At 44.5% G+C, this 24,509-nt stretch overlaps 2 protein-coding genes across 5 annotated transcripts; one reads left to right on the forward strand and one right to left on the reverse strand.

The window, feature by feature from the left end:
- The first annotated feature begins 411 nt into the window (after nt 1–411).
- rassf8a (Ras association domain family member 8a) lies at nt 412–18,095 on the forward strand. 3 transcript variants are annotated; one of them, XM_074634239.1, is made up of 6 exons: nt 412–631; nt 6,699–6,902; nt 10,114–10,922; nt 11,137–11,334; nt 11,799–11,943; nt 15,458–18,095. In XM_074634239.1, exons 2-6 carry the CDS (start codon nt 6,800–6,802, stop codon nt 15,577–15,579), a joined length of 1,377 nt encoding a protein of 458 aa, XP_074490340.1. In that variant the 5' UTR covers nt 412–631; nt 6,699–6,799; the 3' UTR covers nt 15,580–18,095. The 3 variants fall into 3 exon arrangements, with proteins under 3 accessions (XP_074490340.1, XP_074490342.1, XP_074490341.1); XM_074634241.1 differs by having other exon boundaries at nt 10,114–10,916; XM_074634240.1 differs by lacking the exon at nt 412–631 and adding an exon at nt 6,361–6,566.
- A 2,192-nt stretch (nt 18,096–20,287) lies between these two features.
- Nucleotides 20,288–23,643, reverse strand: bhlhe41 (basic helix-loop-helix family, member e41). 2 transcript variants are annotated; one of them, XM_074634246.1, is made up of 5 exons: nt 23,302–23,643; nt 23,124–23,190; nt 22,877–22,984; nt 22,660–22,771; nt 20,288–22,184 (listed from the first exon to the last, which is right to left on the reverse strand). In XM_074634246.1, the coding sequence occupies exons 1-5, from the start codon at nt 23,361–23,363 to the stop codon at nt 21,160–21,162; spliced, it is 1,374 nt and encodes a 457-aa protein (XP_074490347.1). In that variant the 5' UTR covers nt 23,364–23,643; the 3' UTR covers nt 20,288–21,159. The 2 variants fall into 2 exon arrangements, with proteins under 2 accessions (XP_074490347.1, XP_074490346.1); XM_074634245.1 differs by having other exon boundaries at nt 22,877–22,987.
- Between the last annotated feature and the right edge of the window lie 866 nt (nt 23,644–24,509).

Raw genomic sequence — 24,509 nt, forward strand, 5'->3', positions numbered from 1 at the left:
CTCCTCCTCCTCCCCTCAGAGTGTATTGCAGCTTTAAACAGTCCACAATGCCTTGCGGTGTCCCAGTTCTCCAATGCGATGTATTTACCAGCAGGAGGAATGAAACGGGGGAGAGGAGGAGAGAAGGAGAGGAGGGGAGAGAGAGAGAGGGGCATTTTCCGCAGCTTACTGGTGAGACTGCAAAAGACTAGCACACACACACACACACACACACACACACACAGAGAGAGAGAGAGAGAGAGAGAGAGAGAGAGAGGGAGAGAGGGAGAGAGAGAGAGAGAGAGAGGGAGAGAGAGAGAGGGAGAGAGGGAGAGAGAGAGAGAGAGAGAGGGAGAGAGAGAGAGGGAGAGAGGGAGAGAGAGAGAGAGAGAGAGAGAGAGGGAGAGAGGGAGAGAGAGAGAGAGAGAGAGGGAGAGAGAGAGAGAGAGGGAGAGAGAGAGAGAGAGGGAGAACTTTCGGTCGTAGGAACCAAAACGTCATTAACTGTGTTTGAGGAGCCTTCTTTTTATTCTGCTCTTTTGTCCGGAAGCTAAACGAGACTTTTGTCGCAGTTCGCTGGATTGGACGCTTTTACCTGTTTGTCCTCCTCTAAACTTCTCTCCGGCAGAGAGTTGATCCTCTATTTCTAAAGGTAAGCAGATCATGATGAACATAGCGGACTGTGATAGCAGGATGTGCTGCTGCTCAGATAACGGAAACAGTTCTGTAGTAAAAGAGTTGGTCTCTACTCTCTCTGAGCTCCTCTACAGACCAGGATCGCCATTTCTCTCCTCCAGCCTCACAGTCCCAGTCCACAGCAGCAGTCTGAAGCAGAGCTGCAGCAGAGGAATGATCAGAGATGCTAATGTGTTGAGTCTTTCAAGGTGTTAAATGCAGAGATATCAAACTAATACTGCTGTTTAATGGGCTCTTTATCTGTTTGTGTGAGGAACAAGATCAATTAAAAGCATGTTTAGGTGTCTTTGACTGATTCACACTTTATTATCTTAGCAGGCCTACAACATTCACTTAGAAATGTTGCTTTGTCCTTTTCACAGTTGCCTCTCATCAGGTTCAGCATCTTCTGATCTCTCACATCAGTAATCATAACTAGATATTAAAATCACTTCTTCTCTCTCCAGTCCCCAGACAGACTTACAAACCTCCATCAGGTGTAGCAGAACCAACCTGTGGAGTTGTTGCACTCCAGCCAATGTTTTCATGTCTTCACAGTCTTCTACTTTGTGATCTTAGAGGACTGTTTGAGTCTACAAATAGAATCATGTAATCCAGTGGTCCCTGCTGCATCTGATAATTACACAGAAGACCATGAAGACCAGGCTGCAGAGAACCACCTACAGACTGGAAAAATAAATAAGTTCTGCCACTGTTTGTGTGTGTGGATGTCCTAAAACCATTTCACTTCTATAAATGCTTACATGCCACAGTGTGTGATTCAGCACCAGATGATGTTGTGCAAACCGCTGTAACATGTAAACCTTGGCTTGAGGCCTCTTGTTGCCCCACTGAGCCTCTGGTCCTGGTCCCGGTGCAGGAGCCTGCTGCCTGCCTGCCTGCCCTGCTCTGGCTCTTCAAAGCTGGCTAGTGAGCAGTGAATATGGCAAGGGAACAAAGGCGGCATTATTGCTGGCCGAACGTGCCGTCCAGATGTTCGGGATCCTGCCAGCACTGACCTCCCAAATGGGGGGGGGGGCGCCGCTCCAGCGCCTAATAGTTTAATATCAGCCAGGCAGAGAGAGAGAGAGGTCGGCTTGTTCCGGGGCCAGGGGCCACTGGGGAGCTCTCAGGAGCTGAGGGTGTTGCCTGTAGCGTGACTGGCCCAGGGTTTAATCCCAAACACACTGATCTTCAGATTGGAAATGAAAAATTGGAGGTGGAACTAAAATTGTGAGAAAGAGCTGATGTATATTTTGGGGTTACTTTGGTGCTTTAGGTAGTTGGGCTACCACAACACACTGTAACAAGCTTTACACACCTTACACACCAAACAGTGCTGAACAAAATCCATTCCTTTCTGCTAATAAATGTTGCAACTGCCTTTTAGCCTGTGATTAACTGGTGTCACCTTTAATTGCTTATTAATTAACAGTCATCTATATTGCAGGCGTTAGGTCTTGTCAGACTAATGCGACTGAGACACTGAATTAACTGAGAGGAGGCTGATATTGTGCTCAGCAGAGACTTTTAGAAAAGAATAAAAAAGAATAACTTCTATAACTTTGCTACACGTTTTATTTGTTTTTCAGATACGTCAACTTAAAGGATTTAAACTATTCCAAATGATGCAAACACACTCACGTTAGCGGATCTTTTAATGATTATCCAGTTTAAACAGATTGGATACAGTTTTTTGTTGAATTGTCGTTGCATAGCTTCTGTGGCCTGTTGCATAGCCATCAAGATCACAGAGCTTTCTTGTCTCTTAGTCACGGCCCGTTGCATTCTCACAGCCCAGGAATGCATGCCCCTGGATGTTATCAGTTTCCACTCTACAGGATCAAGGCCCGTCTCTGGCGACAGTCTTTGCCCAGCTCTGTAATGTTTACATTTGCAGAGGATGCTGGCATACTGATGATGATGATGAGGAGCTTCTTTATCTGGTTCCCACTGTAAGACCTTTAACTTTAACCACAGGGGTCCTATCATGTTCTACTGTTGCCACCCTCGATGTGTTTAGGCCCAGGGATTATACCGGGCTGTAGCACTTGATGACAATCTGGAGGAACTGAAAGCGAGGAAAGCAATTTCTCCAGTTAGTTCCAACCGATTCTCCACCAGTGCCTCCACAATAAACCAGCGTCTGTCTCTTTGGCGGCTCACCGAGATCTCTTTCACAACAGATCTGTTACCAATTACAGCAACGTATAAATCGCTAGTAATTACATGTTTGCTCTACAGGGAGTGCAATTTGAATTAAAGTTTGGTTAGCAATAGGCAAGGAGGTTTAAGTACTAGAACAGCCTGCTGTCGCTTCAGTCTGCAAGAAGTATCCCATTGTCTTTAATTAACAGCAGCGTGGGGGAGTTTTACATGTCACAAACCTTCTATAATAAATAGGTTACTAGTCTTAATTAGCCACAAACTTACAATGCCTTAGTGAACAATGGAAGTTGGATAGGAACCAGCATGCAACGGTGTTGATTCGTGGAGGTAGTACTTGGAACGTTGGTGTTTTCCTGTGAGATCATTTCCCTCAACTAGGTTGAGTTGCTGCCCTGCAGGCTTCCTCCTGAGTCCAGCTCAGTCTTGGTTTTGTTTTCATGCGCCCGTGTTGTTTTCCTCTGATAGCCCCTTGTTCAGCAAATTGCCAAACTGCACGATACTCAGGCCACTCTGTGATGCTTGATAGACTGTAAATCTAAAGCTCCTACAGTAGAGACGCCTACACTATTTCTTACACAGTGCATGCTACAGCAGTGTGTTGGTCGTGATGGAGCACCCACAGGAGCATATGGTAGGTTGTTTACACCAGCAGCCAGTTGAAGCCCCTCTTCCTGCCAGCTCTGTGTGCTCCTGTAGGCCTGGACAATTGTCTCCAGCAGCCGGGCGGGCAGGCTGCTCGGTGCTGCTCACACACACCTCACTGCCCCGATAGGAATGCATCTTGGAGTCAACACTACCGAACCGATACGAGGCCGAAACAAATTGATGTTTAGCTGCAGTTGATCATCTCTCGACTGAGCTTAAATAGAATTCACAGGAATTTAAGCCCCTCGTCCGTCTCGTGAAATGCCCCTCTGGCATAAGATGAGCTGCACAAATCAGGGAGCGGGCATCTCCCCAGGCCGGGGCTTTGACGGGCCAGAGGAATGGAGCATGCAGAGCTCAGGATGGCACTCTGCCCCACACCGCTGTGCCTGTATCGCCAGTCGGGCTTTCTGAGTTAATGTTATTGAATATAAATGTTACGAATCTGGACCAGAGCAAGTGACATTTAGAAATGCCCCACTGAGTCTTGTTGAGCTTGTGCAAGGAAGAGGCTTTGAATCAGCCAGTTTGTTGGTCTTTACTGCATGAAATGTTCTGGTATGTTTGAACAGTTGAACAGAATATTTTGACTAATGTTAATGCCGATGCAATATACAGTATTCCATACAGTGGTCCCTGTAAATCCTTCTGACGCAGTGTTGTCATACTGTAGGGTTAGGGTAGTATTTTTTAGGCACTTCCCCCTCCAGCGTATCCAAACCTTCTCCCTGGCTGATCCTCTATGCCTGCTTTGCATCAAGACCCACTCACTCACTCCTCCATTACTGTTTCCACATCCCTCTGCAAAAAAAAGGGGTTAAGCAAAAATGGTGACAGTGTTTTGGGTCACTGCAGAAAACTCTCGCAGTGTGTGACTACTTTCCTGTTCCTCTCCATCCTTCAGCCCTTTAATGCCATTTAAGGTCAGTCTGAATGAAGGACAAAAGCACTTTCCAACCAGCTGTGAATACGCCAAGAATAGAGTGATAAGAGTCCAGGCCTCAGAGACAAAAGGTGACACTCCCGTACGTACAAGTGCACAGACTGAATGTCTTGGATTAATACAACGCACGATTGGATCTGAGTCCCTAAATGTCTTTAGAACTACCTGAGTGTCGATTAATCCGTTAATTTAAAAACATTTTAATACTCTATTAATCCTATTCATCATCCTCGTCATTTAACAAAGCAAAAGTGCCAAACATTTGCTATTTTCACTTTCTCAAATGTTTCCTCCTCTGTTATATGTAATGCTTTTGGGTTTTGGTCAGGCAAAACGAGCAATTTGGCGATGTCACCTTGGGAACTTATAATGGGAAATGTTTGACCTTTTTATAAAGTAAACAATTAAAGCTGACGTAGGCGAGATTGAAGCAAATATGATTTAAAAAAGTTATGTTTATAAAACAGTTGCTATATCGTGACAGTAGTGCATGAAACGGGTGACCGGTGTCCTCCGGTGCTCCTAACGGCATCTGCAAGATTTCACAGACCGGAGGAAAACAAGCAGTCAGAGCTGATCTGAGGTCTGCTGTCCAGCTGATGTCTATGAGAGCCGGCTGTCAATCACTCTGAACTCCGACCAAACGGTCAAACTAGGCAGCGCTGATCAAATATGAATCAATATTCTGTTACGTTAATGTCTATTTCTCTCCTCACATGTGTTCATAATCATCTTGTAGTGCACGGTTTAGCTGTAAGGTGAGAAAGTTTGTGATTCCGCCGCCATTGTGAAAACTGGTGAAGGAACGCCAAGTTCCGGTCACATGACCAGTGCGCAGCCAATAGGAACGCTCTCTCTCTCTGAAATGACCTGTGATTGGTCAAAGTCTCCCGTCACGGGCTAGACGTTCTAAAGCCTGAAAACAGAGCCATGAGGAGAGCAGAAGTCTAGTTATCTCTCAGAACACTTGAATCACAATATGCTGAAAGGTTATTATGGGATTTATGCCCAATGATGCCAAAAATATACTGACTACTGCAGCTTTAATCTGTTAATTTAAAAACAATTTTAATACTCTATTAATCCTATTTATGATTGTAGTCATTTAACAAAGCAAAAGTGCCAAACATTTGCTATTTTCGCTTTCTCAAATGTTTCCTCCTCTGTTATATGTAACGCTTTGGGGTTTTGGTCAAGCAAAACAAGCAATTTGGCGATGTCACCTTGGGAACTAGTAATGGGAAATGTTTGACCTTTTTATAAAGTAAACAATGAATCAATCAACTGGAAAAAAAACACTACAATAATCAATAATGAAAATAATCATTAGTTGCAGCTCCATCTCAAATGTTACCTCTCAGCACTTCCTAATGTCTTTACCATGTTTAGAGAAGGTGGTGTGTGTGTAGGACAGGCTGGTGTGGATGACTTTGTGAACGTGGTTAGGAGCTGCGTGGGCTCGGGGGGGGGAGGTGTAATTGTTGGGGGACGGCGAACAAAAGGACCTTTTGACTCGCTAGTGTAGGTGCAGTGAAGGTTAGATCCACGGAGAGCGATACAGATCTCGGGAGATGCCATTCATTCTGTCCCGGCAAACTGTCCTTGAAGAACGTTTTGAAGGATCCCCCCCCCCTCGATGGGTATTTCATCTACTGTGTTATGTCTACTATTTATCAAACACATTTTTAACATATGAATCTTTAAAATGCATCAGCTATCAGTCAGTCCTGTTCCAATGCCTCGGTGTGGGATAAAGGACATAACTATATTACTATGTGTTACAGAACGGTGAAACATTAAAAACTAAACCCTGCTCTCCTCCCTCGTGTTCTGATTCATCTGCCTCTCCCTTTTCCTCTTTAATTACATTTTCATGCCTTCTCAGTGTTTCATTCTGTGTCTCTGTCCTCTCCGTGTCTCTGAGTCAGTCTTCCTGCTCCGTCTTCGCTGTAATTCTCCGTACAAAAGCAGGAACTGGCCTTGGGAATGTCTGCTGGCAGACTCTTCCTGCACCCCCCAACAGATATGTACCTATTCATAGAGAAGAACTAAACAACAGCGTTCTGGCCAGCTGGTCCCGGCACGCCTGGCTCTACGGGTCCATTCTCAACGGACTAGATATCTTCTGCTTATTTGACTACTTGTGTTAGCACAGGTAGAACCGTTAGCATATCTGTGTCTGTTAAGACTTTCTCCTTTAAGGCGTCTGAATATTAGAACTGTGACCTTGGAGCACATCCTGACTAACCGCTTCCTGTTTTCCCCTGCCTGTGTTTCCTCCCCTCAGTGAAGCAGCCAGAGGGGCTTCAGCTGCCCGGCACCACTGGAGCCTTCAAATAATGTCGAGGCCAACACACCACGACCGGCCTCATCGCTTCTGACACCAACATGGAGCTCAAGGTCTGGGTGGATGGAGTCCAGAGGGTCGTCTGCGGGGTCACCGAGGCGACCACCTGCCAAGAAGTGGTGATCGCTCTGGCACAGGCCATAGGTAGATACTTTTCTACTGTAAAACAACACACAAGCACACCTGAGATACAGGCAGAACTTTTTGCTGAGTTGTATTTTTGACGTCCTCATGGATTCAGTTATTATGAATTGGGCTGTGTCCATTAAAGGGACTGTTAGTAAGAATCCTAAATGTCTTGTTAACAGCTTCACCTGTGGCCGTTAAGTCAACTAAAGTCAGCGTCCTGTTGCTGGCGCTTGTGCTCGCTCTACATAGACATGAAGGAGCATCGCTCAAAACAGTGAGGAGACACACGTCAGCTAAAAGCACAATATCACTCTATATTTCAGCTGCTTGGCAGTAATGTTAGCTGACCAGACCAAGGTCTCTCCATGAATCAATGCTGATCCTAGTGTTGGCTTTTCCCGCCTCAGCCTCCCGACCGCGGCCGGAGGGAACGGGGGAGACGCCGGAGTTTTGGTCGGAGACGATAACGTTTCTCTCTGCGGAGCCCCGTCACTTCACAAGACACGGGAAACCTCTGTTGGTCTGGAGGAGCTGCAGCAGTTATTTCTGCACAAACGTCCACTGAACATTCACTAGATATTCTCAGAGCTAAACTAACTCTTCTGCAGTGTGGAGTGAGCAGCATGCACGTGAGAGGTGGAGAGAGAGAGAGAGAAGGAGCACGGTGTGTGAGTGAAGGCAGGCAGAGGAGCAGAGGAGCAGAGTACAGCAGAGACTCCGGTCCTGGAGACCAAAGCTACGGTCTCCCCCGCGTCCTCCGACCGCGGCCAACACTGTTTAACAGACGGGCTTCACTAGATACAACCAAGAGGTTTTGGTGGGCTGATATTGTGTAGTCCGATCCCGGCATAAGAGGCTGAGTACTAGGCTCTGTACTGTGATGCATTAAACAAATCCATACTTTGTCTAGATGCGTGTTATGCTGTTTATTAAATTAAAAGAATCACAAACAATAACTGTACTAATAACTAATGTAGGTGACGGTCAACAGAAAATGTGGGAGCCTTGCTCACTCTCTTTGTTCTAATTCTGCGGTCCCAGTGAACAGGTAGATAAAGTGAAAACCAATAACCATAATGACCAAAACAAAGTATATGTGCAGCCTAAACAAGTAATGACAGGCTAAATCCACGTTGGCTCTGACAGCACTCACACATTTGGATAGAAAAGGGTCCAGACAATCCGGGCTGTCAGCATACTGTAAACCAGCGCGGAGCTCTAACCCTCTGTGTGTGTTAGTTACTGGTTGATCTGACTGGATAATACGTCCATGTTTGCTATTGTCGTACAAGAGGACAAAGTGCTAATCTCTCTCCCATGTACAGTAATACTTCAAGCTCTTTGTTAGTTAACATCACTTTCATTGTATTCTGGTTAACCTTTAACAGTTTTTCTTCACACTTCAACACAATTGGAAGTTGCAAAAGCAGTCGAAGCCTTTTCATCAGGGGTATTGTTCCGTATCCATCAACCCACCGCTGTAATCTGAGTAGAAAACTCTCCAAAACATTGCCTTTTGTTAACTGAAAAGAAGTCCTTCTGAAGTAAACAAGTATTTGAGTCTCCTGCCTACATGTTAAGCTCCTGCTGGGATACAGTGGGTAATAGTCAGAGAGGCTTTATTGGTACTTTCGTGGATCTAAGCACCCCCCCCCACTTTCCCATATGGCTCCTCCAGGAATGGGGGCACTTGAGCAGACTGTATTGACATCACTTCCCACAAAGCGCGGGGTAGGACGAGGGAAAGTCTGACTCATCCCTCCGTCTCCTGCCAAACTGAGAAAGCAGCACTTCGGAGCCCCCTCCTCTGCCGCCTTTTTTTTTGCTATTAAAAACATATAGACCATGTTAAGTGATCAGACATCAATATTGATTTAGTACTTTGGCATTTTACAAGTGTTTCTGTTTACACACTACTATAAGTAGTTGTGTCTAGGTTTCTCCTGAACAGCATTAAGCAATTTATTTCTTATAAACATTGAATCATGTGTAACGTGAACGGGTTGCTCGTAGTGCTGAATCACTCAGAAACACCCAACGCTGCAGCTTTTCCTCTTTTAGCCTCTTTTAGCCGATCGCTCTGATTTCCAGCCTTCGTTTTTGCTGTATGGTTCAGACTTAAGGCTCTCATCTCACTTATTAAAGGGACTCTATGTAAGAATCAGAAATGTGTTGTTAACAGCGACACTTGTGTCCGTTAAGTCATTGAAAGTCAGCGTCCTGTTGCTGGTGCTTGTGCTCGCTCTACATAGACATGAAGGAGCATCGCTCAACACAGTGAGGAGACACACGTCAGCTAAAAGCACAATATCACTCTATATTTCAGCTGCTTGGCAGTAATGTTAGCTGACCAGACGAAGGTCTCTCCATGAATCAATGCTGATCCTAGTGTTGGCTTTTCCCGCCTCAGCCTCCCGACCGCGGCCGGAGGGAACGGGGGAGGCGCCGGAGTTTTGGTCGGAGACGATAACGTTTCTCTCTGCGGAGCCCCGTCACTTCACAAGACACGGGAAACCTCTGTTGGTCTGGAGGAGCTGCAGCAGTTATTTCTGCACAAACGTCCACTGAACATTCACTAGATATTCTCAGAGCTAAACTAACTCTTCTGCAGTGTGGAGTGAGCAGCATGCACGTGAGAGTAGAGCGAAAGAGTGAGAACGAGCGTGGTGTGTGAGTGAAGGCAGGCGGAGGAGACTCCGGTCCTGGAGACCAAAGCTACGGTCTCCCCCGCGTCCTCCGACCGCGGCCAACACTGTTTAACAGACGGGCTTCACTAGAGACAACCAAGAGGTTTTGGTGCTTCACTGTAGTTTGTGTTGGAGTCTGAGTCTGAACAGCGTAGACACACGCGAGCGCGCATGAGACACCGATCAGCAATGATTTATACGTGGAAGAAGTTACAAACAGTCCCTGTAAGTCACTGTGTGTCGTTTTCAGAAACCACTCTGATTATTAGGTGGCCAGAAACATGACTCCAACGGGATGATAATGTTGATGTGTAGATGTGCAACAAGTGTTTGCTAACACACCTCAACAGTTCGATAAGATGACAGGATATCATGGTTGTGTTTCTGTCAGTTTGTTTTTAAATCTTTAGTGGTCAGAATTGCTTAAAGCAGTTTTAAATACATCCTTGCAATTTGTCGTAACCATCTACCAGCTTAAGAATCTATTCAGTTTATGTGTTATTGAAGTGTGTTGGGTTGTTCTTCTGTGTTTTTTACAGGTCGCACTGGGAGATACACTCTGGTAGAAAAATGGCGGGACACCGAGCGCCACCTAGCCCCTCATGAGAGCCCCGTGGCTTCTCTGAACACCTGGGGTCAGTATGCTGGTGACGTCCAGCTGATCCTGCATCGCACGGGCCCCTCCCTGACTGAACGACCCCCCTCAGAAGGACCCCCTCTCAGGGGGCCTGAACGCGGGCTGCATCGGCAGAGCCTCCCTCCCCTCGCCAAGCTCCGTCATCCCAACGATCGCTCCCTCCGCCGCCGCGAACCGCGCCGCAAGTCTCTGACGTTCACCGGTGCACCCAGAGGCCTCAGGGAGATACTGAGCGGAGGCCGAGTCGGCGAGGCTGAGCCTAAACGAAGACTCCTCCTGGGAAACGGCGGGAATCACCACCATGTCGGAGGACCGGCCATCGGGACGGCATCGCCCGGCCTGTGGGCCTGTCGCATGGAAGATCTGGTCAGACTGGTCGGTATACAGAGAGAGACTCTCAACGTGCTGGAGAAAAAGCTGGAGGCCTACGAGGCTGAGCTCCAGGCCTGGGCCGAAGGCCGAGGGGGGCGAGGTGGAGGGTGCATCGGTGACCCGGGTGGAGGAGGAGGAGGAGGGCTGATAGAGGAGATCCTGAGGCTGGAGAAGCATCTGAGGAAGAACGACGTGGAGATGGAGGAGGAGGAGTTTTGGGCCACTGAGCTGCAGATTGAGCTAGAGAGTGAGAGGCAGCTGGAGGAAAGACTGCAGGAGCTCAGAGGACGCCTGCAGGGCTGTGAAGTGGAGATGGAAGAAAAGCTGGCAATGGTACAGGTGTGCTATGTTTGGGAGATTTTCGGGATATTGAATTGAAAAAATGTGTATTTTAGTAGCAGCTTCTGGGGAAAGACAGAATCAAAGAATCAAAGAATATCAATCCGCTAGTCGGTTCCTAGTCATCATAGTTGTTCATCTAGTACCGATCATTCTAGTGATGTTGGTATATAGTAGTATGTGCTATAGTCTGTTTGTCTCTTTGCCCCATCAGGGTGTCGAGGCAGGTCTGGAAGAGGAGCGGCTGCAAAGGGAGCGGCAGGAGACCCAGTGGGTCAGTGAGGCCGAGGCTCGGTCTCAGGTGCTCCGGGTCAAAGCAGAGCTGAAAGCCCACGAGAGACAGGCTGTCCAGCTGGAGAGCAGCTGCAGAGCTGTGGACAGGTCACTTGGACAAAGCAGCAAGAAACTGCAGGTGAGACATACGCCTGCATCCGAGTACTTCCTTTTCATTGCTATGAGTTTTTTAGTTTTCTTTAACAGAATATCCGTGCAGGGTGACGTAGTGATGAGGGAGACCATCCATCAGTGAGAACGCATTCAAGCATCTGTCAACCTGAATCGTCCCTCGCCATCATGCTGAATCCCTGACAGCTTTTTTGTTGATGTTTTTTACACTTCAAAGTGTGTTTACAGGTCTCGGGGAGTATAATAAAAGTTATATATAGCCTTCTGAGGCTACAGAGAGAGCTGTGGGACATCTGATAAACTGACTGAGTGAATCCCTCTCATGTCAGTTTAACTGAGACAAAGGACTTTCAGATTTAAAGGAATATTGCTCATGTTTGGACATCAAAATACTAAAACAGAAGTCTCATACGCTGTTAATGCTCTCGTGTTTCCTCAAGAGTCACTCTTCTCATGCTGTGTCTTTTGAAGGACATGCAGCACGAGCTGGAACAGCTGACCAAGGAGCTGAGGCAGGTTAACCTGCAGCAGTTCATCAAGCAGACCGGCACCAAGGTCACCGTGCTGCCGGCTGAACCCAGCGACGATGACAGTACCCCCAGCAGTCACAGTATAGGTAATAGCATCTTCTTATCAACATTATATGGCTGGATGTCTGTTCTCTAGAGTAGAATATCCTTTTGGAGTTAAAGATTTATCTCATGCTTCAGGACATGCTTCACATACAAGAGTACATTCACATAATAGTGTTATGGATATTCAAATAAGCTTTATCGGCATGAATGTTCAGGTTACATTACTGCGTTATGTATATATATATATATATGGTCTTAAAGCTTCTCTATACAGAATTCAGAGCATATCTGTTGCCTCCACACGGCTCTCAACATGGCGAAAACTGAGCCGTCGGCTCGCAGCTAACGGTGCTAACGGCGCTAACAGTGCAAACAACGGCAACGGGGCTGACGGAGCTAACAGTGTTAACCTGGGGGGGGGACCGGAGGGTAGGTGCTACGCTTCCGTGATGCACCGTATGAGCACCGTATGAGCACCGTATGAGCACCGTATGAGCGCACCGTGGCACGCATGGCCGACCTGGCACCGAGAAGCTCTGATTACAACACACACAGAGGGAGAGAGATTTCATTCTCTGCTCAGGTAGACATTACTCCTCTAATAGTTGCTTGCTGCGATATGAATGCTCTGGATATGGAATTTTGCACCTTTTTAAAGGAAAAATGTGCCACCTTTTCTGTGGATGCTCAATCAGTTCTGATGGTAAATGAAGAAATAAATTCCCGTTGGAGTACTATACTGACCGAGAGAGCTGATCTCTCCTGCTGCGGAGCCATGCCGTCTGTGCCTACACCACGAGCGGCGAGGTTTGCTACATTACTCAAGCTCTCTTTTGGCAACATGGTGGTGCGTCCAAACGCAGCGGCTTTGCTCTCCCCATTCTATTGTTGTTATTATAATCATTGTCTTTTATATTGTTTTAGATTGTCTACTTACTTTACTGCCCTTTAAGACAGTTTGCAGATACGACATGACACTGGTCACAAACCTTCTAGCTGTCGCTTGTACAGTACCCTATATTCATATTTACAGACGTCTTTTAATGCATCGGGTAAGTGACAGGGAGTTGCAAACTCTATTTCGTTGTACCTGTACAATGACAATAAAGGAAATCTAATCTAATCTTTTGGTAAATAAACAAAATGAACTCAAGAAAATGTCACTAAAGGAAATATTGAACAGATTTTGCAGCTCCCAGAGACACAGTGAACATTGACTGAACAAGAACTGCAGGTGTTTTTCACACTATATCCTCTAACTCAGATTGATAAAGATGAGGTGGAAAATCTGCAAATCTTCCCTTTAAATGACGAGCAGGAAACTGACCTCGTAGATCCAGTGTAATGTAATGTAGTCTGTGACATACGGGTCAGTTAAGTCTAACTGATCTGAACTGGTCCGACCCGAGGAGGGAATTCCAGTGTAATTGTATGCCAAAGTGCACGCTGTCTGAGGATAAATGCTGCTATTTGGTTGCCATTCACACAGGCCACGCGTGACTTATTGTTATTAAAGTGCATGAAGTGCAGCTTGTCTTTGAGTTGCATTAATACTCATTCTGTTCCATCAAGCCACTTTTTTATTTTCCTACCTCATTTCATGACAGCCTGCTGAGAGAAAATGACTCATCTTAGTGTTCAAGTGTGAGTGTGTGTGTGAGTGTGTGCATGTGAGAGAGATTGTAATGGAGAAAATGGGGAGGGAGGGTAGCGGAGAGAGCAGTATTAGTTTTTACCCACTTCAGTGGCAATTATAGTCTCCATGCCAACAGCTGCCTGGATACCGGCAGACCTGGCGTCATTCATTCACCCCTCTATCCCTCTATCGCGCTGTCACTCTATCACATGCTCAGCAGTTTCTGTGACGGGCTCGTTGGACCGAAGCTCTGTCATCCTACAGGAGACGAGCAGAGAGCTGACACAGAAACTAAGAGCTCTGAATAACGGGAGAGCCGTCACAATGCCACGAAGGCCGTCCACAGCTGCTTATTAAAAGCTCTACACTACCAACAACGTAATTAGTGACAAATAGTAATTAAGATTGACTTTTCAGGAGCAAGTTGGAGATGAGACTAGAGCAGTGCATTATGGGTTGTAACCAGGGACGTACAGTAACCACCAGTTTGGAAAATTAAGCTTGGAAGCAAAGAGCTGGCAAGCAAAAACAACATTTATAGGCATAAAGCCGAAATGTACAAACTTATAAAAATAAGCCTGCAAGCACAGAAATTAATATATAAATGCAAATGTACAAACATAAACATTAAACCTCCCACCGCGCCTATGAATAATTTAGTATTCCACATGCCCTCTGCCTTAAAAACTCATGCTAATGATGTGTGTAAATGCTGCATATTGGATTTCATGTTGCACTTGAATTTGAGAAAACAATAAAAGTTCAATGTAGTCTACTCCTGAATGAAGTGCATGGTTGTGTGTGAAACATGGAGAAACAAGTGGTCGCAGTAACATTAACAGTTTACACCGACAACACAATCTGAACTGGAATATCTCCCCTCTCCACAGAGCCCAGATATTGTTCTGATTGTATGACATGTACTTCATCACTGTGTCGCTGCATCGCTCAGAGCAGTAGAGGTCTCTTTATTCAAATTAACCGTGATGGATTTCAATTATAAAAAGTAATGAACTGAGTGTTCGTGTCCTTCTAGTAACCTTCCAGTTCACGTGTGTCACATCAGCAGCTCCTTTTTGTGTAAAATAAATCCACTGCATGGGGCTGATTCTCTGCACGGCTCGGTACCGCCCCCTGGTGGTGTCTCAGCAGAGCTACCATGTAGCATCCACTGGGCTTTGTTGTTGTTGTTTTATTGATATTTATTATGAATTGATTGGTTCTGGGTTCATTCATGAATATGTACTGGAGATGACACGATGTGTATCACTTCTGGAAACATATATCTCTCACCTTAAGTGACTTTCTTGAAGTTAGGATTCCACTTTCACCTACTTTGCTTCTCTTAACTGATGACTCCTCTCTGAATTTGTCTTTGCAACAGAAACGCATTTTATGGGCTGGTCTCACTGCAGCCAAGAAAATGTTGGCCTTAAGATGGCAACCAGCACACATTCTTTGACTAGACAACAGTGGGCTAACTCGTCATCAGAAATGATCTCGATGGGGGGGTCCGTGGCCCGAATGCACGGGGCCAGCTGTAAGACCCTCAGAGCGGGGGATGGGATGCGGCTTACAATTTAGTTAAAGATAAGACATAGCGTGACCGACATTGATTTAAGAGTTGGGGGGCGACATATTCGTTTGCATTAGACCTGGAATGATAGTATTGTATATGTACCTGTGTATGGGGGGAGGGGACATGTAAAGGGGTCAAATCAATGATGTGTAACAGATGTTCTCTATACCTTCTCAATAAGAAAGAATTGATCACAAAAAGATATTTACTATGAATTTAAATTACATTTTGAACAATGATACAATCTGACAAACTATTTTCAGCACCAAACTTTTGAAATAGACGTTTAAGTTCGGTTATGTTTCTAATTTCCTCTCTTTAATGTGTTTTAAATTCTCAGATTTAGTTCCCCTGTCTGGCTCCCTGAAGCGTCCCGTGTCGTCGCACCCGCTGTCCGGCCACCTGCGGGTGCTCCACAGCCCTCTCACTTCTGGCCTGAACCCAGAGGGGATCTACGTGTGAGACGGCTCTGCTCGGAGGGAACGTGTCATGTCTCCCTTCCAGAGCACCACTTCACTCCAGAACACACTTGTAAGTGGATATCTTTGTACGGGATACCTCAGTAGCACACTACTACTATGCACTGTTGTCTCAGTTACCTGAAGGCAGCCTCGAGTGTGAAGACTGAAATAGTGAAATAGCAACAATGTTGATGTTGAAATGGAAGAGGTGGAAAGATGGTCAGAAGGAGCAGCAGCATCTGAACATATTAAGACTTTCCCAACATCAGGCTGTTGTGGACTTCCTTTATAAACATATCCACTTCGTGTACTTTTACTCTCACTTTAGTACCTGCTGAATGATTTGTATTGTTTTCTCACTAGCATCATGATTGAAAACTCTTGCCTTTTTCAACAGCATTCTTGAGAATCTTGGAATGTGAATTTATGACCTATATCTCTAAAATCCTATGTATTTTCTGCAGTGAATGTGTTCAGCGTAATGACTGGTTCTTAAATAAGTAATGAAGGATCCACTCATATCTATAGTAAACCTGTCTACAATCTATCTATAGTTTTTGCATATCAGAATTGACTCCCGTAGCTCTGACTGTCTGTTCATGTTTAAACTATGCACAAATGGTTAATAGTTTTGTTACTGAAGAATGTTGCTGTCTGTATGCACCAAAATGATGGCTTACTGTAAATATGTTTTCTTACTTTTCAGCTTTATTTAGTGAATTATTATATTTTATTACAAAGCGGGTGCGTTCACAGTTACAGAAATGCAGTGCCCTCATTCCCGCAGTAATATCTGCATAATGAAACAGTGTTAACTAAACTACCCTCTTAAGCTGATTGTTGTTGGTAAGACGACTACACCGTATATTTTTGCCAAATGTATTATGCTTGGTTTTCCCGTAAGGATTGTTGGTGGCCAAAGATTAGTAGGTCTTGTTGCATGATTGTGTTGTTAATATAGCCATATGTGGATGTGCAGAGCACCCACAGTGCAGTAAAACACTTAGTGCAGGGGTCAGCAAACCTTTACTATCTAAAACAAATCTGTCTGGAGCCGCAAAACATTTGATCATTGTGATGAAGGTAACACAGTTTATAGTCTAAGTATATAGTATATAGTATATAAGTCTAATGCAGTGAGGGCCAAAGTGCAAATGTACTACGGAGTATCAGGGCCACATTGAGGGAAAAAACATCTGATATTTACAGAATAAAGTCAGAATATTATGAGAAAAAAAGGCGTAATATAACGAGAATAAAGTCATAACTTTACGAGAAAAAGTTGTATTTAACGGGAATAAAGTCATATTACGAGAAAAAAGTCGTAATGTTCCGAAAATAAAGTCATAACTTTACAAGAAAAAAAGAAAACAACGCATAAAATTACTACTTTATAATATTACGACTTTATTCTCTAAATCTCAGATTTATTTTTTTCCTCAGTGTGGCCCTAATACTCCGTCGTAGCATCGTACCGTCGTACCATAGACCTACAACAATGATAAATAAAAATGGAAGTGGAAACAAAAAACAGTTATTCATTTCCATTTTTATAAATCCACAGGGAGCCTCTAGAGAGGAACTGAAGAGACGCAGGTTGCTGACCTCTGACTTAGTTTAAATCTAAAAACGGTGGCATGTAATAATACAACGGATAGCTGCAGCTACAGTGTATGTGAGAGTGTGTGTGAGTGATAAGAGACGTATAGTATGTGTGTGTTTAGAGTCTGAATAGCCAAGGTATGAAGCCCCTCTTAGGTTGTAGTTCAGCTGCTAATCACATCAAAGTGCCTTATATTCATCCCACAGTTGGTGTAATCAAATAAAGTAGAGTAAAGCTTTAGTAGAGACGTCGAAGCAACGATCGTAGTCAGTTTAGATCAGATGTTGCCAGATGTGTTAGTGGCTGCACAGAGAGAAACGGCAATAGCACAGCATCAAAGAGGAAACTATAATTATGTTTTATCTGTCAGTATTCTGTAGAAAATGTCAATGGAAAGAACATTATTGATAGTGCTTTCCACTCTGCTACTGTATTATCGTCACCATGATAATAATAAAATGCATTCACATTTAATCTGATTTATTTCATCATGCAACACACACTGTAGTCACCCAGGAATATGTGATCCACCCTGCAACGTTCAGTATCTACAACAGAATACATCATCACTACAGTTTGCCTCTCCGCTCCTCAGCTGAAGCAGATGCCGGTTTTAAAATTCGTTTAGGTTTAAGGTTATCTATGATCGTCTATATGTTGGGGCGGATTTTCCCTTTAAGAAACCACTTGTGTGCATTTTCCACCCGGGGGGGACGAGCCGTAGCTGTGGTCACTGTTTACAACCGTTCAATGTTCTAGAGAACTGTATAAGATGTCGACTTGTACATAACCTTGTTTTGATTTGTTTCCTTGCCTTAATATACTGCAAAGTGTTGACAGATGTATGGCTGTAACTGGCTGCTGATTATGACATGGGATTGCATGATTCAATAAACTATCTGACAAAAATGAAACGTGTCACGCCTGGTGCTCGTGTCTGGATGTAAAATGAGGAGGAGTTTGTACTGTATTGTGTACAGTATGTGCTCTACTTGTTTCTCCGCCAGCAGATGGAGACATTTCCTCAGTAATGGTAGAAACATGGACACAACTCTGGCTGAGGAAAGAATTAAGGGAGATGAATGTTTTTCCCTCACAGAAGAATAAAATCCATATTCATGCATTAACTTTGCTTCATTAGAGGTTTATTAGAGGATCTGGTCAAATAAAAGCAAAGATGCTTTCTGCTTAAATGTTCAAAATTGCTCTCGCTGGTCAATGAAGATACTGACTTATTGTAACCTTTAAGTAAAGTTTAAAATGAAATGGGAAACCTGTTGCATCACTGGGAGCAGCAACTTAAAGATCCCACATCGTGCTCATTTTCAGGTTCATACTTGTATTTTGTGTTTCTACTAGAACATGTTTACATGCTGTAATGTTCAAAAAACACTTTATTTTCCTCATTCTGTCTGTCTGAATATACCTGTATTCACCCTCTGTCTGAAACGCTCCGTTTTAGTGCATTTCAACAGAGTGGCAACAGAATTGCGTTGCTAGGAAACAGCTTGGGTCCATATTTACTTCCTGTCAGCTGATGTTATTCACATACACTGCTACAGGAAATAAACTGGGACACATTTAGAATGTTTATGTTTAAAACCGTGTAATAATCTATGTATTGTATATTTGTGACATCACAAATGGACAAACCGGCTTGTTTCAAACGCACAATTTCTGAATACGGGCTGTGTGTATTTCTTCGTATATTGAGCGTTTTGATAGTTTAACAGTATTTATAAAACCTGCTTTATAATATAAAAGACATATCTCACTTATTACAATATGAGACCTTTAAGGCAACATGCATGATCCTTCCAAACCTAAAGTTGGCAGTAATTAAACCTCATTGTTGCCGGGATCACTATAAAAGCTTCAAGTCAGACACTGAAGTTTCAAGGCTGTTGAAATGATGCATAAAGATTAAAATAATATTGCATTAAGCCATTCAACGGCAACAACAAAGGCTGGATTTGATCCTGCTTAAAGCTTTTTGACGTGTTGGGAGGAGGCCTCTTTGTTTTTCATCAGCCTGTACAGACTGAGTGTGTAATCTCACTTCATCATCACATGACATTAGTTTTAAAGCCTTGGCTCACTGTACACTGTACATTCCTCTGCTGTGACCTGTCAGCTGATCACACTCTGAGTAACAATACAGTTCATCTACTGGACTTCCAGTACTCATAAATACTGTACTCTGAACTGTTTGTCTTGTGCACACATACAGTAACTTCTCACAGTGTGTTTCCCCCACCACCTAAGTATCACACACTGTTTCACACATACACGCTCTCTGAACTCGTCCTACGTTTGCCAACGTGTGAGAATCTGTGTTAAACAAGAAGAAGCCTGCAGAGTTTAGTTTTGATATTTATTTTACAACTCATCAGCAATAATTTAGAACAGCATATGTGTAAAGCATTAACGAAATGTGCAACAGTTGCTCAGTTAAATCTTTTTTTAAAAATCCATAGACTTCTACAACATTGACAGACATGTATACTTTATGGTATATACACAAGAGAAAAAGAAGATATTTACAGACACACATGCCACTTTTATATAACAGTTGAGAACAGATTTGAGGCAAAAACCAGCTGATATAAACTACAAAAGCGATGTCATGTATGCAAAATACAATGATCTGTTTATTCAGTCACGTGTGAAACTTAAAAAAAGCTCAACAACACTTTACACTCTGCAGGAATTAATCTCTTAGAAAACAGGCCGAGATAAAGTTAAAGTTCCTAAATGATCAGAAGCGATGGTCACATGACCACGGCTTCTTTCCCCAATATTTGAAAAGCGAGGTTTTACATAATGATAGCATATAACACAGAGTAATCTGGGATAGGCCGGTGTGTCAGGGGGGGGTGCAGGGTTTTCAAATCTGATTATGATTTGAATCATTTTTGCCAGAAATAAACAGCGTTTGTCAAATCTGGCACCACTTTACTGCCGGTGGGATCTCTGCTCTCAGGTTTAAATGACTTTTTTTTGTTATTTCAAGACAACTCAACACAAGAATAAAAAGGTTCTCAGAGAACTACAGTGATTGACTTTCAAAAATGATGAGGTGAGTGTTTTGTTTTTTTTGGGGGGGGGGGGGGGGGGTAAAAGCAGAGAAAAAAAGTGCACTTTACGTCTCAAAGAGTAAAGATCATCCTACATAGAAACTTTTTTAAACAGCTGGGAAAATACAGGTACATTCAATATCAAAGATCTATATTAAGGTGCTATCCTACAATGTTTCCTGGAGGTTCAGGAGGTCACTGCATCTCGCTGCTGAGATGCTTCATTCTACAATATGCTGGTCGAGCAGCCTCGGGTGGGAATGAAGGGTTCCTTCTCTTCTTTCCTCACAAGAACAAACAAGTGAAGGAAACTCAGATCTGTCAGATGAGTTGAGGGCAATCAGGCATCAAACCTTTCCCATAATGGATTATTATTATTATTATAGCTGTTGTTTGTATTGTTAATAATGGAGATGGTGTCAATCAGCCCACCCCCATGAAGAGCTGGGGATGAGGTACTGTGGGTGTTTCCACTTCTTTTTTTTTAGGCCCATTTAACATCTTAATGAATCAGACTGTCTTCCAGGTATTAATATTTACAGTCAGAGTGAAGCCAAAGCTCTGAACCACCTTGACAGAGGTCATCTTCATCCATCCACAGAGACTCTCTGATATTGTTGTGAAGTACTCAAAGTGTTGGCACCAATGCTGCCACTTCAAAATACTTTTATCAAAGAGGATAAAAAACTACTTCCAGCACAACACAGCCAGTTTATTAACGTCAATCATTGTCGATTCATCATTTAGATTGAGAAGTGCAAAAGGCACGCGCAGTCACACACCTGTCCTCATGTTTCAATGACAGATATTAGAATATGAACTCTTCTGTGAAACCTCGTTTTTAACAGAAACTCCTCAGCAGAACGCACGCGGACAGGTGACACACACACACACAGACAGATTAGCACGTTTGACACGCAGACACTTGAGCGCGCGGGCTGTTCTGTCTGTCGTCGGATACGTCATCGTCCTCCTCTCCGTCGTCACTCGCGGGACTTTCCTCGCGCTCCTCAGGTGAACTCAGCTCAGCCTCGTGAGACTCGTCGCTGTCTGGACTGAGGCAGTCGTCTTTCTGCTGCTGAGGAGGAGGAGAGGATGCAAAGTGCACAGACAGTCCCGGGAAACCTGCAGCAGCAGCGGCAGCAGCAGACGCGTGCGCGGCGGGGTATAACCATGGGAACGGGTGCGTGAGGGCCGCGGCCGGGTACATGCACTTCTCCAGGTTGCTCTTGTCGAATAAAGGCATGTAAGATGAAGGGTTGATGAAGTAGAAAGGCATGCAGATAGGAGTCTGCTGGCCAACACCAACACTGCTTATTCCCATCAGAGAGTTCATGAAGGCCAGGTCTGGTCTGGAGGAGTCCGAACCCACCGGTCCGGTACCAGACCCGGTACCAGACCCGGTACCTGACCCGGTACCAGGCCAGCTCATCTTTGGTTTCTTTGCAGGTCGATCATCTCCAAACTCTTGCTTGATCTTCACAGCCTTGGCTCCGTGCGTCTTGCTGCTGCTGTTGCGCGCACATTCCGTCTCCTTCCCGTCGCTCTTCTCCGCCTCTCCTCCGTACCCGCTGTCCGTGTCCGTGTCGGTCTCGTTCAGCTCCCCGCCGCCCTGCAGCGTCCTCTGGATGACCGGGACGCAGTTGGCCTGGCTGTCTACTGCTTTCAGCGAGTCCTGCTGCTGCTGTGCGTCCTGGTTCTGGTGCTGGTTCTGGTTCTGGAGGAGGCTGGTTCTGGTTCCTGGCTGGAACTGGACCTGCGCCAGCACCTTGTGAAGGTGGCTGATGAGTTGCGCGCACCTCTGCTCGCGCGTCGTCCAGTTCTCAAACTGACTCAGGTACTGCAGGACCTCTTTGGCACAGGCCTGGAACCCGGACTGGAACGCGTCCAGGTCCGCGTGCATGGAGGGTTTCATCGACCGGTCACCTGCGAAACAACAGACAGTTCACAGATTAATTAACACGTTATTATTATTATTCTGTAAAGAGGACAATTAAACCTTTAAACCATTAAACCCCCCCCCGTCGTGTGTCAGCAGCACCTTTTACAATTCTGTTCCCAAAATGCGCATTTTCCTCCAGAAACCTGTTTTATATTCATCGACATTTTCTCTCTCTCTGCATGGGGACTCATAAAGTTGCATGCAAAACATTCCTAATAACTTGTTCAGCTCACCATTCTGCAGAGCAATCCTAATAATAATAAAGGCATGAAAATGGTATTCAATATAGGCTCTATATACCTACACACATACACTATGAACTGTGCTTATCTTTGACCTGTTCAAATCTATTATTGCTTGGTACTTTTTCCTCATTCGCCCACCATATAGAGAGCCGAAATCCCCCCATAAAGTTGCATGCTAAACATTAGTAATAAATTGGGGTTTTGTTCAGCTCACCATTCTGCAGAGCGATGATCTTGTGGTGCTGCTGCTCGGTGACAGCAGTCAGAGCGTTTAAATGTTTCAGTGTTAACTCCAGAACCACCGCTTTCTCCAGATGCCCGAGAGTCTGAGGAGGGAAACAGAAGCTTCAGTTGGCTGTTTAACACATCTCATGTCATGTCATGTAAAAGAACAATAAAAGAAAATCATTTTAGTTGTTTCATGAACTCACCGACAGCTTGAGATGTTCCGGTAACAGATCCTTCAGCTGGCCGATACACTCGTTGATCCGGTCTCTCCTCTTCTTCTCTATCAACCGGTGAGGTAACTTGTATGCGTCCTGCTGGCAAAACATACAAACGTTAACTGGATGAAAACACTAAAGTTACTGTATTATATTTGTAAATTCTGTTGAGTTCCACACATACATGTTGGTTTATGAAAACAACAAACTAGATATGATGAGAAACTAAACGCACCTTCCCGCCGTCCTCTCGCTTGATGCCTCTCTTGGATTTGCACATGTAGAGAGAGGAGTAGTCCACCCTGGAGGAGAGGAGAGGAGAGAGCAGAGAGCAGAGTGTTATTATTCTCCAGCTGGTCACAACACATTATCAGACAGGAGTTTGACAGAGTTTGGCCAAAAGCGACACTCACCCCAAGAAATCTGCGTGCTCCATCAACTGTCTGTCCTGTAGATGAGGGATTCTTTCATCCATCACGAACTCCTCCGATGCTGCTGCTGCTGCTGGTGCTCGGTGGTCGGTACTGCTGGTCGGTGGTCGGTGCTGCTGGTCGGTGTTGTCGCTTGTTTTGGTTGGAACGGTTTGTTATTCCGCGTCCCACACACACACACGGATGTCTCTATCTGTAGTGAGCTGATGCACGGTGTGCAGAGTGTGCGTGTCGTCCAGTGGAGCTGCGCTTCAGACTGATGTCTAGAGTTGCTCTGAGCTGACACTTTGCAAAGCTGTGCTGTGGTTAGAGCGCACGCGCGCCTCCGAGCCTCACGTGCAGCCTGCACCAGCACCGTGTCCGGTAATTAGAGCTGCTCTCTCTCTCTCTCTCTCGGTGGAACAGCAGCCTCCCGCCGCCGTTCCTATAGAGATGGAGTCCAAACACTCCTGACCTGGAGACTCAAACGGGATGTTTTCATGCACGGGCGCGAGGAGAGACACATTAATGCGTCTATGTGCGTCTTAAACTTCACAATTAAAGGTCCCATATCGTAAAAAGTGAGTTTTTCAGGTCTTTTACATTATAAAGCAGGTTTAAGTGCTTTATATAAATACTGTTAAAGTATCATAATGCTCAACATATGGAGAAATACACACAGCCCTATTCAGAAATTGTGCATTTGAAACAAGCCGTTGGGATTTCAGTCCATTTGTGATGTCACAAATATACAATATTTAGACCATTACACGGTTTTAAACGTAAACATTCTAAATGGGTCCCAGTTTATTTCCTGTTGCAGTGGATGTAAATAACATCAGCTGACAGGACGTAAACATGGACCCAAACTGTTGCCTACCAATGCAATTCTGTTGCAATTCAATCCAAATGTGCTAAAACGGAGCGTTTCAGACAGAGGGTGAATACAGGTATATTCAGACAGACAGAATGAGGAAAATAATGGGTTTTTTTAACATTACAGCATGTAAACATGTTCTAGTAGAAACACAAAATACAAGTATGAACCTGAAAATGTGCACCATATGGGACCTTTAATATCCAGTTTGATAAATAATGAGACAGACTTGCACACATTGACAGTTTAGAGGGAACCTCCATCACTCTGTTCATTATATTAAATATGTGTGTTTCAACTGTAAACTTCTTTATCTCTCCACAACAAAACACAG

This window comes from Sebastes fasciatus, chromosome 4 (assembly GCF_043250625.1).
Source record: "Sebastes fasciatus isolate fSebFas1 chromosome 4, fSebFas1.pri, whole genome shotgun sequence".
NCBI lineage: Eukaryota > Metazoa > Chordata > Actinopteri > Perciformes > Sebastidae > Sebastes > Sebastes fasciatus.

What these genes read in the sequence shown, in the direction of transcription:
- rassf8a (XM_074634239.1), top strand. Translation starts at nt 6,800, where the DNA reads ATGGAGCTCAAGGTCTGGGTGGATGGAGTCCAGAGGGTCGTCTGCGGG. An exon ending in CGCTCTGGCACAGGCCATAG is followed by an intron (nt 6,903 to 10,113) that starts GTAGATACTTTT and finishes TGTTTTTTACAG; the next exon opens with GTCGCACTGGGAGATACACT. An exon ending in AAAAGCTGGCAATGGTACAG is followed by an intron (nt 10,923 to 11,136) that starts GTGTGCTATGTT and finishes TTGCCCCATCAG; the next exon opens with GGTGTCGAGGCAGGTCTGGA.
- bhlhe41 (XM_074634245.1), bottom strand. Translation starts at nt 23,363, where the DNA reads ATGGATGAAAGAATCCCTCATCTACAGGACAGACAGTTGATGGAGCAC. An exon ending in AGCGAGAGGACGGCGGGAAG is followed by an intron (nt 22,988 to 23,123) that starts GTGCGTTTAGTT and finishes ATGTTTTGCCAG; the next exon opens with CAGGACGCATACAAGTTACC. An exon ending in GATCATCGCTCTGCAGAATG is followed by an intron (nt 22,185 to 22,659) that starts GTGAGCTGAACA and finishes GTTGTTTCGCAG; the next exon opens with GTGACCGGTCGATGAAACCC.